Source organism: Podarcis pityusensis, assembly GCF_964106645.2.
Source record: "Podarcis pityusensis genome assembly, chromosome: 6".
Taxonomy (NCBI): Eukaryota; Metazoa; Chordata; class Lepidosauria; order Squamata; family Lacertidae; genus Podarcis; species Podarcis pityusensis.
The window spans coordinates 51,623,994-51,637,174 of record NC_138030.1 but is presented as its reverse complement, the minus strand read 5'-3'; the positions used below and the strand labels follow the sequence as shown (position 1 = coordinate 51,637,174).

The following is a 13,181-nucleotide window of genomic DNA, read 5'->3' as shown; positions in this document are numbered from 1 at the left end:
ACTACAAACCGCAAGAGGCTACTTAATCTAGTCATGGAACCATGATACGGCAAAGACATATCAATGGAAGAGAGCCTAGATAAACTGGTCTGCTCTCAGTCTAAAAATTGTTGCATTCCATCTGCAGCTTTGTGTGTACTTTCCTTCACCATTTCCCTGTGTCGTTTCCAAAATCCTCTACTCCCCCCCCCAAATATTTTAAGAAGAGTCATCTTTAGAGGAAACACCCCAGCTGCTGCAGTAAATATTGATAATACAGTACAAAATAAGTTACAAAGGCTTCTATATTTCTAATTCAAGAAATACTAAGAATTATTTATTCAGAATTTTGCACTCGGTTGCTCACCTTATTATCATAAATTCTTTAAAAAACAAGTGTTTCTTAATTTGCCGTACCAAATCAGTCCAAAAACCTCTAGTCCTCACATTCACATGTCAATGAGTCATCCATTATAAAATCTAAAGTTGATTTCATACCTATTTTGATATGAAGTTTAATAAACCATTTGTGTTCTTGTTGAAGTACATATCAGATGTAAATGTTCTGTAATCCAAGGATTGCAAACTCCACAGTCAAATCATATTCAGAGATTCTTCATAGACTTACTTCTCTTCTCACAACATTGTTTCATGTTGCCATTTCAGCTCTTTACTCCTACAACCACCTATTATTTTAGTCATAGTGGATAACTGAGCCCTTTGTATGAAAAAAAATATATAATTTAATTATGTATTGTTAAAAGGTATAAGCATTCCAGAGGAGGCTTTTTTAAGGGAATGTGTAGATATATAAAAATCTGTACAACCACTTAAATTGTGCTGAGCACTGCATCTTTCAGCTTGATCATGCCTGTATTTTTGTGATGACTAATTTTTTTGCAAATAAATTTGACTGACTAACTCCTATTTTTCTACAAGAGGAGGGTGGAATAGCCACACATACTGTCTGTAAGAGTAAAACATTTTTTAAAAAATCTGGGGGGACCTAACAGGACGTTTATACATGGCAATGGGCATTGGCATAAAATGAATTTACATTTCAAATGTGCAAAACAAAATTATAACAGAATATCAGTTTAATGGGAACACTCATTTCATTCACCTCCACTAACAATGTGAAACAGATTATTTCTAGCGTTTCACAAAAGCAGATTTCAGGAGGGAAATAGGATGGGAGGAAAACAACCTTTGTCACTCACTCAGACTTACGAATCCCCTGACAAGGCTCGTAATAATAACCCTTGTGTTGAATGTCAATAAAGTCAAGGACTTCATTTCCATTTTCAGTTTCCAATGGAATCTATATCACGCATATACTCACACAAGAAATGGAATGCCATGATGACAAAATTCCAAACATTCAGGCACTAGCAAAAGTTATACATTATACATTACTTTGGTTCCCCCACTCCTCCTAAAATAATCCCATTTGTTATGCTCAATGAGATTCTCAAGTATTTGCATAGAAGGCTATGTATTATTTCATTTTAAACGCAAATAAGAGTTTTCTATAGGCAAGGAGCAATAATGCGTTGCAAGGTGTCCTAACCCTGCTTTCCCTACAGACATCATCTTCTGATGTTTGGGGGGTGGGGTTTGGTCCTTCTCTAACCCACGGGTGGGAGAGAGGGGTTTTGGAAGCAGGCAACGTTAGGGGGAGGCGCTTTGACAAAAGAGTTCGAATCCTTTCCCAAAGCAAGTTCAGGTCTCTATGATGCTGGCAGCTGCCTACGTCCTTTGGAAAACTTCCCCCCAACATCTCCTTCACAGCAACACCCCTACTTTAGGAAAAGGAAAAGAGACCAAAGCCGGCTCCTTCTCAAGCCCGCCACACAGCAGAGCTTGCATGGGGTGTGGGGGACACCCTCTCATTCTCCCTTCCAACCTCCGCCCTCCGGGGTGGTGGTGGTGGTGGTGGGGATACTGTCAAGCAGCAAACAGACCAGACAAAAGGCTGCGATTGTTGGAGGAGGGAAATCTTCAGGGTCTTAAAGCACAGAAGCAGCAGCAGAGATAAGGGACCGAGCGAGAGAATAGGGGGAAAGGCAGGTTGGGGGTGGAGAGAGAGAGGGAGGGAAGGGGATCGAGGAAAAGGATACAGTATGGGGGGGGGGAGGGGAAAGAGGAATGGCATTTGACAGGAGGGAGGGGAATGAAAGGGCAGCCCGTGAGAAGGCAAAGAGGCAGCGGGGAAGGAAGCGGAGGCGAAGCCTGGGAAGGAGAGCGAGAGAAACGCGAGACGGCCAAGGAAGAGGGGGAACCAAGGATCCTCGAGCGGAGCAGCGGCCGGACGCGCCGGCGGAGGGCAGAAGGGGCGGTCTCTCGCCGCCGCCGCCGCCGAAGCGCCTCACTCACCCACTTGCAGCACGTTGTCCACGGCGCCCGTCTCCAGCAGGCGGATGCCTCTGCGGAAGGGGAGCCCCTCGGTGACGGCGGCGCTGGCCGGGACGCCCGAGGCCGGTAGGGGGGGCGCGCCGGGGGGAAGGGCTGCGCCGGTGGCGGCTGCCGGGGCCGCCGGACTGTCCTCGGCGCCCCCGACGCCCGTCCCGTTGCCCGCGGCTCCCGTGCCGCCCGCCGACGCGCCGTTGCCGGGCCCGGCGGCGCCGCCTCCTCCGGGGCGCCCGGGCTGGAAGCTGGAGTACATGCAGATCTGGCGCTCGCTGCGGGGGAAGCTCCAGTAGACGATGCGGCGCTGCACGGGCTCGGGGATGCGCTGGAAGCGGCCCTCCACTCGCTCGAAGGCCCAGCTGCCCGCCACTCGCTTGGCCGCCGCGTCCAGCAGAGACTCGGGCTGCTGGAGCGGCAGCAGCGGCCCGGCCGGCCCGCAGACAGGCCCCGGGCCGGGCCCGCCCGAGGAGGGGCAGCACCCCCGCGGCCCCACCGCGACGGCGTTGGCCGCGCCGCCGCCCGCCCCGGCCGCGCCGACGGGACCCCCCGGGCAGTCCCCCGCGCGGGGAGCCGCCACCGCCGCGCCCACCCCCCGGGAGCACAGGCGCTTGGGGCCCGGCGAGCCCGCGGCGGGCAGCGGCGGCCGGAGCAGTTCCTCTCCCTCGCCTCCCTCCGCCATGGCTGCGTCCGACCCACTGAGCCCCAGCCCGTGCCTGCCTGCCTGCCTGCCTGCGAGCGCGACGGGGGGGGGGGCGGTGGAGGGAGGAGACTGCGGCGGAGAAGGGGGGTGACGGAGGGAGGGGGCGGACGGGGACCACGGCGTGGGCGGCCGCCCCAGAGACCGGAGAGGGGGGTAGGTGTCACGTGGCCCCTCCCTGTGGAAGGAATCTCTCATTCGGAACATTTGACACTCCCCCCCCCCCCACAATTGCTCTTTCTCATGACTTCAACCTGCGTAGGTGAGAGATGGGGACTCCCTCTAGACATTCTCCCAACGTCTCCCCCCTCCCCGGCCACCTTTTCACGTCCTTTTAATAAAAGCAAATCTCTTCAGAGTAGGAGGTTGACTTTGAGTAGCGTTCTAAGTGCTCTTTTCCTCTGGAAAGAAGCACGGAGATACGTTTCGTGAAGGGCGAAGAATGCTTTTGTTTGCGCGGGGGGGGGGGGGGGGCTTCGTCGACGGGGCTTGCCCAGTTAGCAACCTTTCGCATGGGGTCTGGGGGTGGGTGGGATTCCTTTGCGCCAAGAGGCTCAGCTTCGGAATCTGCTCTCCGTTCTCCTTCCCAAGGGGCTGAGTCCTGCTGGAAATAGAAGTGATCAGACGTAGAAGCGCCTCTCAGGACGAGCAGAAGGTCTTTATCTGGCCGCTGAGTAATAAGCAAGGCGGCTTGTCCCTCCTCGCCTACCTAGGGCAGCTGGCAGAGGGCGGCTGCTAGGCAAGGATCTCTCCTTTTAGAAAGGCAAACCCTCAAAAGCATTCATTGCTCCTCTTGACCTGCAGTCTGCAACGTCACCCACTGCCACTGGCATGCCTTGAGTGCCCCGTGGAATGAGCCTCGCAGCTTCTCACAAAGCCCTAGAAAAAAATATAAATGTACAGCCGAGCCAACACTTAATTCAGAAAAACCTAGAGACTGGCACCTGAGAGGGTAGAAATCTGTACTCCTCCTATCTTACAAGGCAGCAACTGGGCCATTCAGTATAAGCTAATATAAAACAATTGGCTGTAACATCTGCTGTATGGTACCCCACAGACTAAACCCAGTTCCATAGATCTTCTATGATGCTACCTCTGGATCCATCAAGCTCCCATTGCAGACACCTCGCATTGCACGAGAAAGGCCCCTGGCACCTCTGGATTCTGTAAGAAACTAGTTGTACTTTTGGGGGAAAACACAACAACCTTCATTTGCACAAAGATGAACACAAGGGAAAGTGCATTGCTTTTATCTTACTATATAGAACAGTATGTAGCCATGCTATCATCTGAGCACTATTTTGAGTATGCATGCATTAGTGCTTGCAGCTGGCTCTTATGCAGAGATAGACAAGCCTGAGACTACCACAACAAACTGGTTTAGGCATTCCTAATTCTGTTTAGAATCTGGTTGCATAGCACAATTGACCTTCCAGGCACAACATGCCTAAGTCAGAGTATCCTTCTGTAAGCAAAGTAATGTGTACAAAGACATTCTAACATCCTTAGACCTATACCACTCACTCCATAGAATCCTAGGCAAGTCCTTGCATCACTCCTTCTCACTTCAAAATCTGTGTTAGGAGTGACTGGTTCAGTTAGTGGCTGAAAGGAACTCCTGCCACATGCTGTGCAATCTCAGTAGTTTTCTTTTCATCAAAGCACATACACACACATACAGATGTTATCCATAACCTCAGACAATAAACAGGCAGGCACAGAGACCAACATCACATGAATATAGAGAGGGAGAGTTCTACTTTGTGGAACACGTGAAAACCTGGATTTTGTAGCTCTGTAACATGGGTGCCAATGTTTCCAAAAGTAAACGGTTATCTACCTAATTTTGATAACTAAAATTAACCGCAGAGGGCAATATAGATTTTAAATGCTATTTACTATGACATTCAATGTGAATTCAACAGAAATATTTATGAGATACAGAGAAGCCCCTGTATTCACAAATTATCAAGAGAGACACCACATTGCATTGCATTGTAAATGTATGTGAGAGTAACTTCTATGCATCAGCAGGCAAAAAGGAGAAGCAACATTGCAGTGCCTGATACCTCACAAGTTCTAATATTGGATCAATGATGATATACATAAGAGATCATGCCACAAAGCACCGTATCACAGTTGTTGGGTTACTAGATCTGCCTTTGCTGAGGTGGCTGTGAGCACAAACATTGGCAAAAACTTTAGCAAGTCAATGTTTCAAGTTTAGAACTGTAGGCAACTAACTTTTACTCCGAGTAGACCCATTGAAATTAGTGCACCTAAGTTAAGCATTGCCAATAATTGAAACAGGTCTACTCGGAGTAAAACATAGTTGAATGCAACCCTTAATTTTGAGTTGCAATCCTAGATCAGCTGGCCATGTTTTTATCCTGTACCACAGTAGCTGACTTCCTGCTACATATACAGTTTCAGCTAGACTTCTGCATATATAAAAGTTGCATTCTCCGCTTTTTGCAGATGAGCTCTTTTAAAAAGAAAGGAAGCACTGTGACCCAAGTAGCAGCTGCTGAGGAGAGGTTTAACACCCCTAGAGCAACTGGTTTGCTTTATCCTTTATAGTTCATTAGTGTCTCCAGTTTTTCCATGTTGGCTCCATGCATTGAGACATGGCATCAGATCAGGTTCTGTCTTTTAATTGGATCAGTGGACATGCCTTTGCAACTAGAACACAACCACTTGTGTATCACAGGTGTTCCACTGGTGAATTTGTCACGCCAGCAGCATATAGGGTAAGTCTGTAGCTCAGAAGTAAAGCATCTGTTTTGTATAGTTTCCCAGTTTCAATACCCAACTTCTGCAGGTAGGGCTGAGAAAGTTGCTGCCACACAGTGAAGACAATACTAGGTTAGATGGCCCAATGGTATCTGACTTGGTGGAAGACAACTTCCTGTATTCATCTGTATCTTGACTTCCGCCAGCATAATGAGGCTTCCACCAAATCCTGCACTCCTTCAGCCAGTGGACTTGCACGCTAAAACAGTCAAAAGTCAATATTAAAATTATTCTCTGATTGCTCTTCCTCATTAAAACCCATAAAGAATCCTTGTCCTGCTCAGAAAGTTAACCCAACGTGTATGGAAATTTAACAAGTTCCAGGGTTTAGTTTTGTTACATCAGAGCAAGTGATATTGACCAGACCTTACAAAAGCTGTCTCACATTTGGCATGCCTTCTCAAGCTCAAGTGTTGAAAACGGAGCAGGTGAGGAAGGAGCAGGTGGGATTTTGCAAAAGGAGCGGAAACAGCTCCAACGCAAATATGGGACATCTGTCACAGTTAGGAACGCTGGTTAAATAATGAGAACTTAGCAGAAATAAAGCACTTGAGGTCCTGATACAAAATTTTGTTCCTCCGAACTATCCTGCTTTCACAGTATTGTCTTCTCTGAGAGCCAGTTCAGATTTTAAAAATGTGTGTGTGTGTGTGTGTCTGTTTTTTATGCTTTTAATTTATAAAAATAATTTTTATTAAAGATTTTCTTGGTTTACAAAAATACATGCATTGTCTCTTTTTTCAGGTTGTAAAGTCCTTTCTACAGATGTTACATTTGTTGTGGGATATTATTAAATGCTTTTAATTAATCAATCAATTAAACACTACCAGATGTACCTGGCTGTTCAATATAAGATGAAAAGGTGTACAAATGCAATAGGTAATCTGGTTATTAACTGACAGCAGACAAAAGAGTTCTCAGAATACATATCCCTGTTATATGCTGTTCTGATACTAGTAAAGACATGAAACACATATAAAAATAAGGTGCCTGTTATAGTTCTCACCTACAATATCTTTATTTAGTGACCACTGTGGCTGCTGCCAGCCAATAACTGTGACTATTTGAATAACTGATGATGTGGAGGGCTGCCTCCAGGGTTGAACAGGACCTTGACAAAGTGCTATCTGGTGAGCTTCTTACAATGGAGGGCATCTCAGTTGGTGGTATTTCTGGAGGCAGCAGAAAGTAGCTGGGAAGCCACCATTTTGAATTTCCCATGGTGCCTTGGAGCATTCTATGTAGCATCACTCTGTGACATTTTAAGAAATTTAAAATTGTGGCTCCCCTAAATCAGTCATGTATTTGTGTGGGGCTGGTGGACAGCATTAGCTGCGGTGGGCCCTGAAAACTGCACCTAGGATGCCAGATGCTGGTGCTCGCTCTAATTATGAGAATGCTTCTGTTAAGTAGTTTTTAAAACCCCATTGATATTAATGAGAAAACTTAACTCTCCCTTTCAAATCAATGGGCTTTAAAGCTGCTTACCTTTGGGTTGGATGGTGTCCCATGTTTTTACAGATCACTAAATGCTTCATGATTGTGAGCCATAAAGCTAATGACCAAGTAACAGTGCTTACAGAATTCTTACTCAGTACCACAGTGTAGCAACACCCAGAACCAAACAGTGCAATCCTATGCATGTTTCTTCAGAAACAACTCGCATTTACCGTAATTCAATGGGGCTTACTCCGAAGTGTGAACATGGGAGCTTACTAGGACAGCTAGGGCAAATAATTGAGTGTAGATTTGGGTTTAGGAAAAAGAGGAAGCTGACATAAGATCACGGAATAGAATATGAAGTAAGGCAGACCCTTAGGCAAACAAGCACTTTCTCCATATGGATAATGTGGCTGCTACATTTTATATTAATAGTTTAATTAGTATTACAATTATTTATGCCCTCATTGTACATGAACAATTTTATAAAGGGATAAGCAGTCATGCTAGTGCCATTTTGGCACAAATACTTCACTTGGGTTACTAAAATAAATTATTAAAATTAGGAATATTTACAGATACTGATTTAATTTCACACTTACAAATTGAACAGAGCAAATCCTGTGCCTTTCGTAGACTCTACCCCTCACATTTGTAGGCATTTCCCTCATGACCATAGAAATCTACGTTCACACTCTGAAAAGTTAACTTCTCTGGTCCACCTGCACAAAACATTTAATGAGAGTTTGCTAATTGCAACCATCCAAACATCTAAAGTCCTGGTTAGCCTCTGGTTATAAACGTCAAACTTGAAAAGATGTGTGAAATCCATGATTTGATCTCATCAGGGCTGTGGCATAGCGAGGATTCAGCCCTATTCCACCTGGCTAGTTTCCCGGTCTGAAGTCTCTCTTTCTCTCACACACATTCCACCTCCCCCCTTGCTCATTGCATCACTGAAGGAAACATGAGGTTTGAGAACAGAGCGCCCAAAATTATTTTATTCAGGTCACTCTTTCTATCCAAGAAACATCTATTATTGTCTGTTCATTTGAAACAGGTATCATACGTATTTCGATCAAGGTTAAAAGCACCAAGTTATTGCATTCTTTTAGACATTCTTCCCGCCACATGGAAATTGTTTATCCACAACATGCAGCTGGGAGAACATTTAAATTATCTAACCTCCCAGTTGTTGGTCATTTCCAATCGTCTTTCACCCTTGCGATTGCACTATTTAAATGTTTTCCCAGCTGTACGGGAGCTGCTCATAAGCAGAACCCATGTGGCAGGAAAGAATAAAGGGCGCTTACTACCTCTGTAGATGTTGACCTAACAAGCCTCTCTATATCTGGGCATCTAGAATGTCTAGAACCTTGCCCAAAGGTTTACATAAGGAATTAATTAAACTTAAGCTCCTAGTTCCATGTAATAAAATAGAAAGAGGATGCTTCCCATGTTGGAAACATGGAAAACATTCACAGGTGACACCCGGGTTCATATCCTTTTTTAAAAGAATATTTTATTCATTTGATAGTAAAATAACAGCAATCAATTCCAAACTTGGTGCACAACTATACTAATTTTACAAATCAGTCCTTTTAAGAGTGCCCAAGTGAACTCTTTTGCCTTGAATTTAATACCCCCCCCACCCTCTGATCCACTCTGAACACTTCCGCATTTTCTGTTCTCCATGACTGGCTGATGTCAGGTTGGAAAGGACAAAAGGCTAACCAACCCATGGCCTCTCGGGTGTTCCAGGTGGAGGCTTTGTTTTCTTTCCTGCAGTGAAATGAAATAGGCTTGATTTTAATTAATGCTGTTTTATATTCCAGGTCCCTCTTGTGGTAGAAACGAGGAAAGCAATGTTAAAAGTCCGTTTCAAGAGGAACGTGGAAAATACTGTACTCAAGTCTTTCATTCAGCTCCTGAAAGCTGCAGTAGCTGTGGAGATAGATGTCTATTGCAAAGGATCAAACTATCTAGGCTAGTAGATTTTTCAGCCATTTGACGCTGAACACCATGAGATGCTGCAGGTAAAAACTGAGTTGGGTTCTGTCCCCCCACTCTGATTCCCTGCTCCTTTTTGCACATGTTATATTCAGTACTTAATTATTATTTTAAAAGAGACAAGACTTTCTTTTTGTTCAGAAAGCAGGCAGTTTAAGCAAGGATTGTAAAGTATAATGAACATTCTCAGCTTTTCTCCGTCCCTGTAGAGAACAGGAGCTTCAGTATATATATGCATAGTGTCCTTGACTGAAGAGAAAAGCTGACTGACAAGGAGCGACCCAAGTATACAGAGAAGCTTTTCCAATTGCAAAATGTCTTATTAACCAAATCTCAGCAAGCAAGATTTGCTTGCATGGTGGAGACCAATGGCACCAAACACACACCCTTCTAGGGTTTGGTCTGAATCAAAATGGTGTCTGGCATCTGAATGTCAATGAAGACTGCTGTCCCCACTTCAGGAAACCTCATGCCAAGTTTGGCAGCGATATCTGGAGGCAGCCAAAACTATGCCAAAAAAGTCATGCCAAATTTGATTTGAATCAAGATGGCACTCGGCATCCAAACAGTGACAAAGTCTGCCACCCTTCATGCTGAGTTTGGTGGTGAGATCTTGAGAGGTAGCTGAACCTACACACAAAAATTGGGCAAAGTCATTCCCAAGTAACATTTGGGTTCTCCAGCTTGATTCAAAATGGCAACCAGAATCCGAACTCCAACAACAACTGTCCCCCTCTCCACCCGCAGCTCAGGAACCCTCATGCCGAGTATGGCAATGGTATCTCATGAGGCAGCTGAACCTGTGAAGAACAGAGGGACAGATAGATGGACAAATCACTTTCCAAAATATATAGTAGATGCAAAGGGCTGGCAAATAGTGCCTAAGGAGAGGACATCCTTTTCTTGCAGTGAAATAAGTGGTGCTCCACACTACTGAATCTGAGATGGCAAAATAACCAAGTTTATTGAACTTCCCTTTAAAACCCAAAATGTAACCATGTTGCGTATAGGCAATATTTATACCTTAAACAAAATTCAAAAGGTTTGTACATAATAATCGCCTCCCGTATATTATCTAACCTTTGTGAGTGGCAGCCTGATGGGTAGATAGATATAAAGCTCCTAACTTTGTACAGTTTGACAGCAGCACATAACTGGACAGGCAGGCCTTTGTGTGAGAAGCCAGGGTCACATTGTGAAGAGGCTATGAGGTCCACATTTTGGATTCAGATCTAATGGGAAACCATGGTTTACAGTGTAAGCTTTACACCAACCATAGTTGGCTGAGACGTCTCTATATTTGTATTAACTGAAAAGCTGGCAAATTATGCACAAACGCGCTGCCACTTGACCCCCAGGTTTCTGCTTTCTTTTTAGTTTTCAATCTTCCATGAAGGTGTCTTACAAAGAACTATAAGTAATTGTTCTGTCTTTGAATCTTCAGCCAGAACAGCTTCAGTCCGAACTGTAAATGACTAGACTTCCTTTCAAACCTGGTACCCACATGGAAAGCAAAAGACCAACCATCCAACGCAGAAGGAGGCTCATCCAACACATTACTTCATATTTCTGTTACAAATACATTTGCTCTGAATGCCAACAATTTTATGCCCTGACAAATATCAAGATATTGGCATGTGAAGCCTGGGTTACTGCAGAAAGAATTACTGCCTTTTCCTCTCCTCTGGAGGAAATGCTAATAAGGGGGTTGAGATCCAAAATGTTACTCATTGACCCCAGAGAGCAGGCTTCTGGCCCAGCTGGCCTTGGCTGAAAGCAATGCTGAGTTCAGCAAAAAGAAGCCCCAACCACACATCCCCTAATCATTCATGTTCACTCCAGTTAATTAGAAATACTAAAATAACATGGGAAACATTTTTGCCAGACTGAAAGAGCATGAATAAATCAAGCAAAAACTATGAGTAAACAGGACACTTCAAATTAGCTTTCCAGAATTGTTCCTTCATCATTTCAAGCTAGTTTCAGTGTACAGCATGGTGGTAAATGATCAACATGGCCTTTCCCCTCCTCCACCATCCTGTGTGGCTGCTATCACTTACTGCACAATGCTTTTCTCTCAGGAATGATCCTTATTCAGGGTCCTTATTCAGAGTGAGGCATTGCGGGGCAAGTGGGCCCTGGAAAGGCACACTGTACGAATGTTGTCCGTGCTTCTGATTTGCCATGGCAAGCACTGCTTAAAGTGTAATAGTTTCCTGCTTAAAGAGCTTTTGCCACAGCAGCAAAGTGACAACAGGTGGACTTGCAGATCTCATCTCTGTAGCCTTCTCAACCCACAGTGCCATGCTTTGAGGAAGAAAGCTGCCGTATGTGTGGAGAGATGGAGGTGGAGCAAGGACCTGTGGCTGCTTTGCTGTGGTAGCAAAAACTGCTTAGTTTTTTCCCCATAACAGTGGCAGGAACTTATGGGACCCTCCTGCTCATCAACAGCAGAGAGCATACGTAGCCAGTTCTCTCAGTGTCTCTCTTTGGGGGGGTCATAGAAGGGACCACAAGGGTCAGCTAGTCCAACCTCCTGCAATGCAGGAATCTCAACCATAGCATCCATGACAGATGGCCATCCCGCCTCTGCTTAAGCGAAGGAGAGTCCACCACCTTCCAAGGGAGTCCATTCCACTGCTGAACAGTTCTTACTGTCAAAAAGTTCATCCTGATGTTCAGTTGACATCTCCTTTCTCGGGACTGGCCTATGGTTGCAGGGGGACAACAGCAGCAGGATGTGTGCTGGGAGTGACATAGATAGTAGGCACCAATGCTACTGGCACCAATGGTGGCCACCCAGCAGTAGTGGCTACAGTGGTGGGCTGGATGGTGGGGGCATGTGCTCATTCTGCTGCCCTCCCTTCTGGGTTCACCACCAGAGTTTTGAGGCTCATCTTGCCTCAAACAGAGTCCAGCCCTGAGGGTGGGGGAAAGCATTTAATATGGGGGAATTCAGGCCTATGGTTTTACTGCTCTGTTCATTTCCACTTGCCCATTTTCTTGAGCTCAGCTGCTGCCACTAGGGAGATATTTCCAAAGCAATCTGACTTGGCAATTCTCCAGCTTAATGCTGGGTACCCCACAGCTGTTGTGGGATGGGGGAAGGGAAAAAGAAAGACAGGGACATAATTTATGTTATCCATTCTTGGAACAGGACATTTAATACTACTCAGCTGATTATTATTGTCTTCTTAATGGCATTTTTGTGTTTTTTAAATAGAGCGGTTTTCCAATTACATTTTATTCTTCTGATTCTGAGCCTGTTCAATGCTCCATTTTCTAGTTATAACCTGGAGTAATAATAATTACAAACATATAAAATATTTTATCATAGTTTCCCCACGTTGCAGTACAGGTGGCCTTTGCTGACAAGTGTGGGGAGGTTATTTGTTAGCCTTACTGGGCTTGGCAAATTTCAGTGTAGAGCAGAGAAAAGGTGGACAGGAAAGCTCCTTTGAAAGCCAGCTAGTCTTCGCCAAACTGGTGCCCTCCAGGTATTGAACTACAGCTCCCATCATCCCTAACCATTGGCTGTGCTAGCTGGGACTGATGGGAGTTGAAGTCCAAAAACATCAGCCAGGGGGTGGGGTCAAGATGGGGAAGGTTGCCCTAGGATGTTCAGATAATATGCACATAACCTAGTATAATTTCACTTTACAAAACATTTAACAAAGTTGGGTAGCAATAGTCCACAGTTTTGCCCAAGGCCCAAGTTTAAATTAAATACTGGCCAAGTGTAGTTACAACCTATCCACTTCTAGAGTAAAATCAGGACATGGCCCCATGCTGTACATCAGAAACTGATTCAAATAAGAGCACTAATTCTTTGGATGGCAGCTACCTTCCATCA

The 13,181-nt window shown here is 45.2% G+C and overlaps 1 protein-coding gene and 1 long non-coding RNA gene across 2 annotated transcripts in view; one reads left to right on the top strand and one right to left on the bottom strand.

Moving 5' to 3' along the window:
- The window catches only part of ZSWIM5 (zinc finger SWIM-type containing 5), a 123,486-nt gene extending 120,353 nt beyond the window's left edge, over nucleotides 1-3,133 (bottom strand). Inside the window, exon 1 of the mRNA XM_081009348.1 lies at nucleotides 2,356-3,133. Within this exon, the coding sequence (XP_080865474.1) occupies nucleotides 2,356-3,067 (712 nt within the window). The 5' untranslated portion in view covers nucleotides 3,068-3,133. The remainder of the gene's footprint in view (nucleotides 1-2,355) is intronic.
- Nucleotides 2,353-10,162, top strand: LOC308479135. Its single transcript, XR_013987487.1, has 4 exons — nucleotides 2,353-2,460; nucleotides 6,904-7,008; nucleotides 9,154-9,354; nucleotides 9,538-10,162. It is a non-coding gene; the product is annotated as an uncharacterized lncRNA (long non-coding RNA).
- The last annotated feature ends 3,019 nt before the right edge of the window (nucleotides 10,163-13,181 follow it).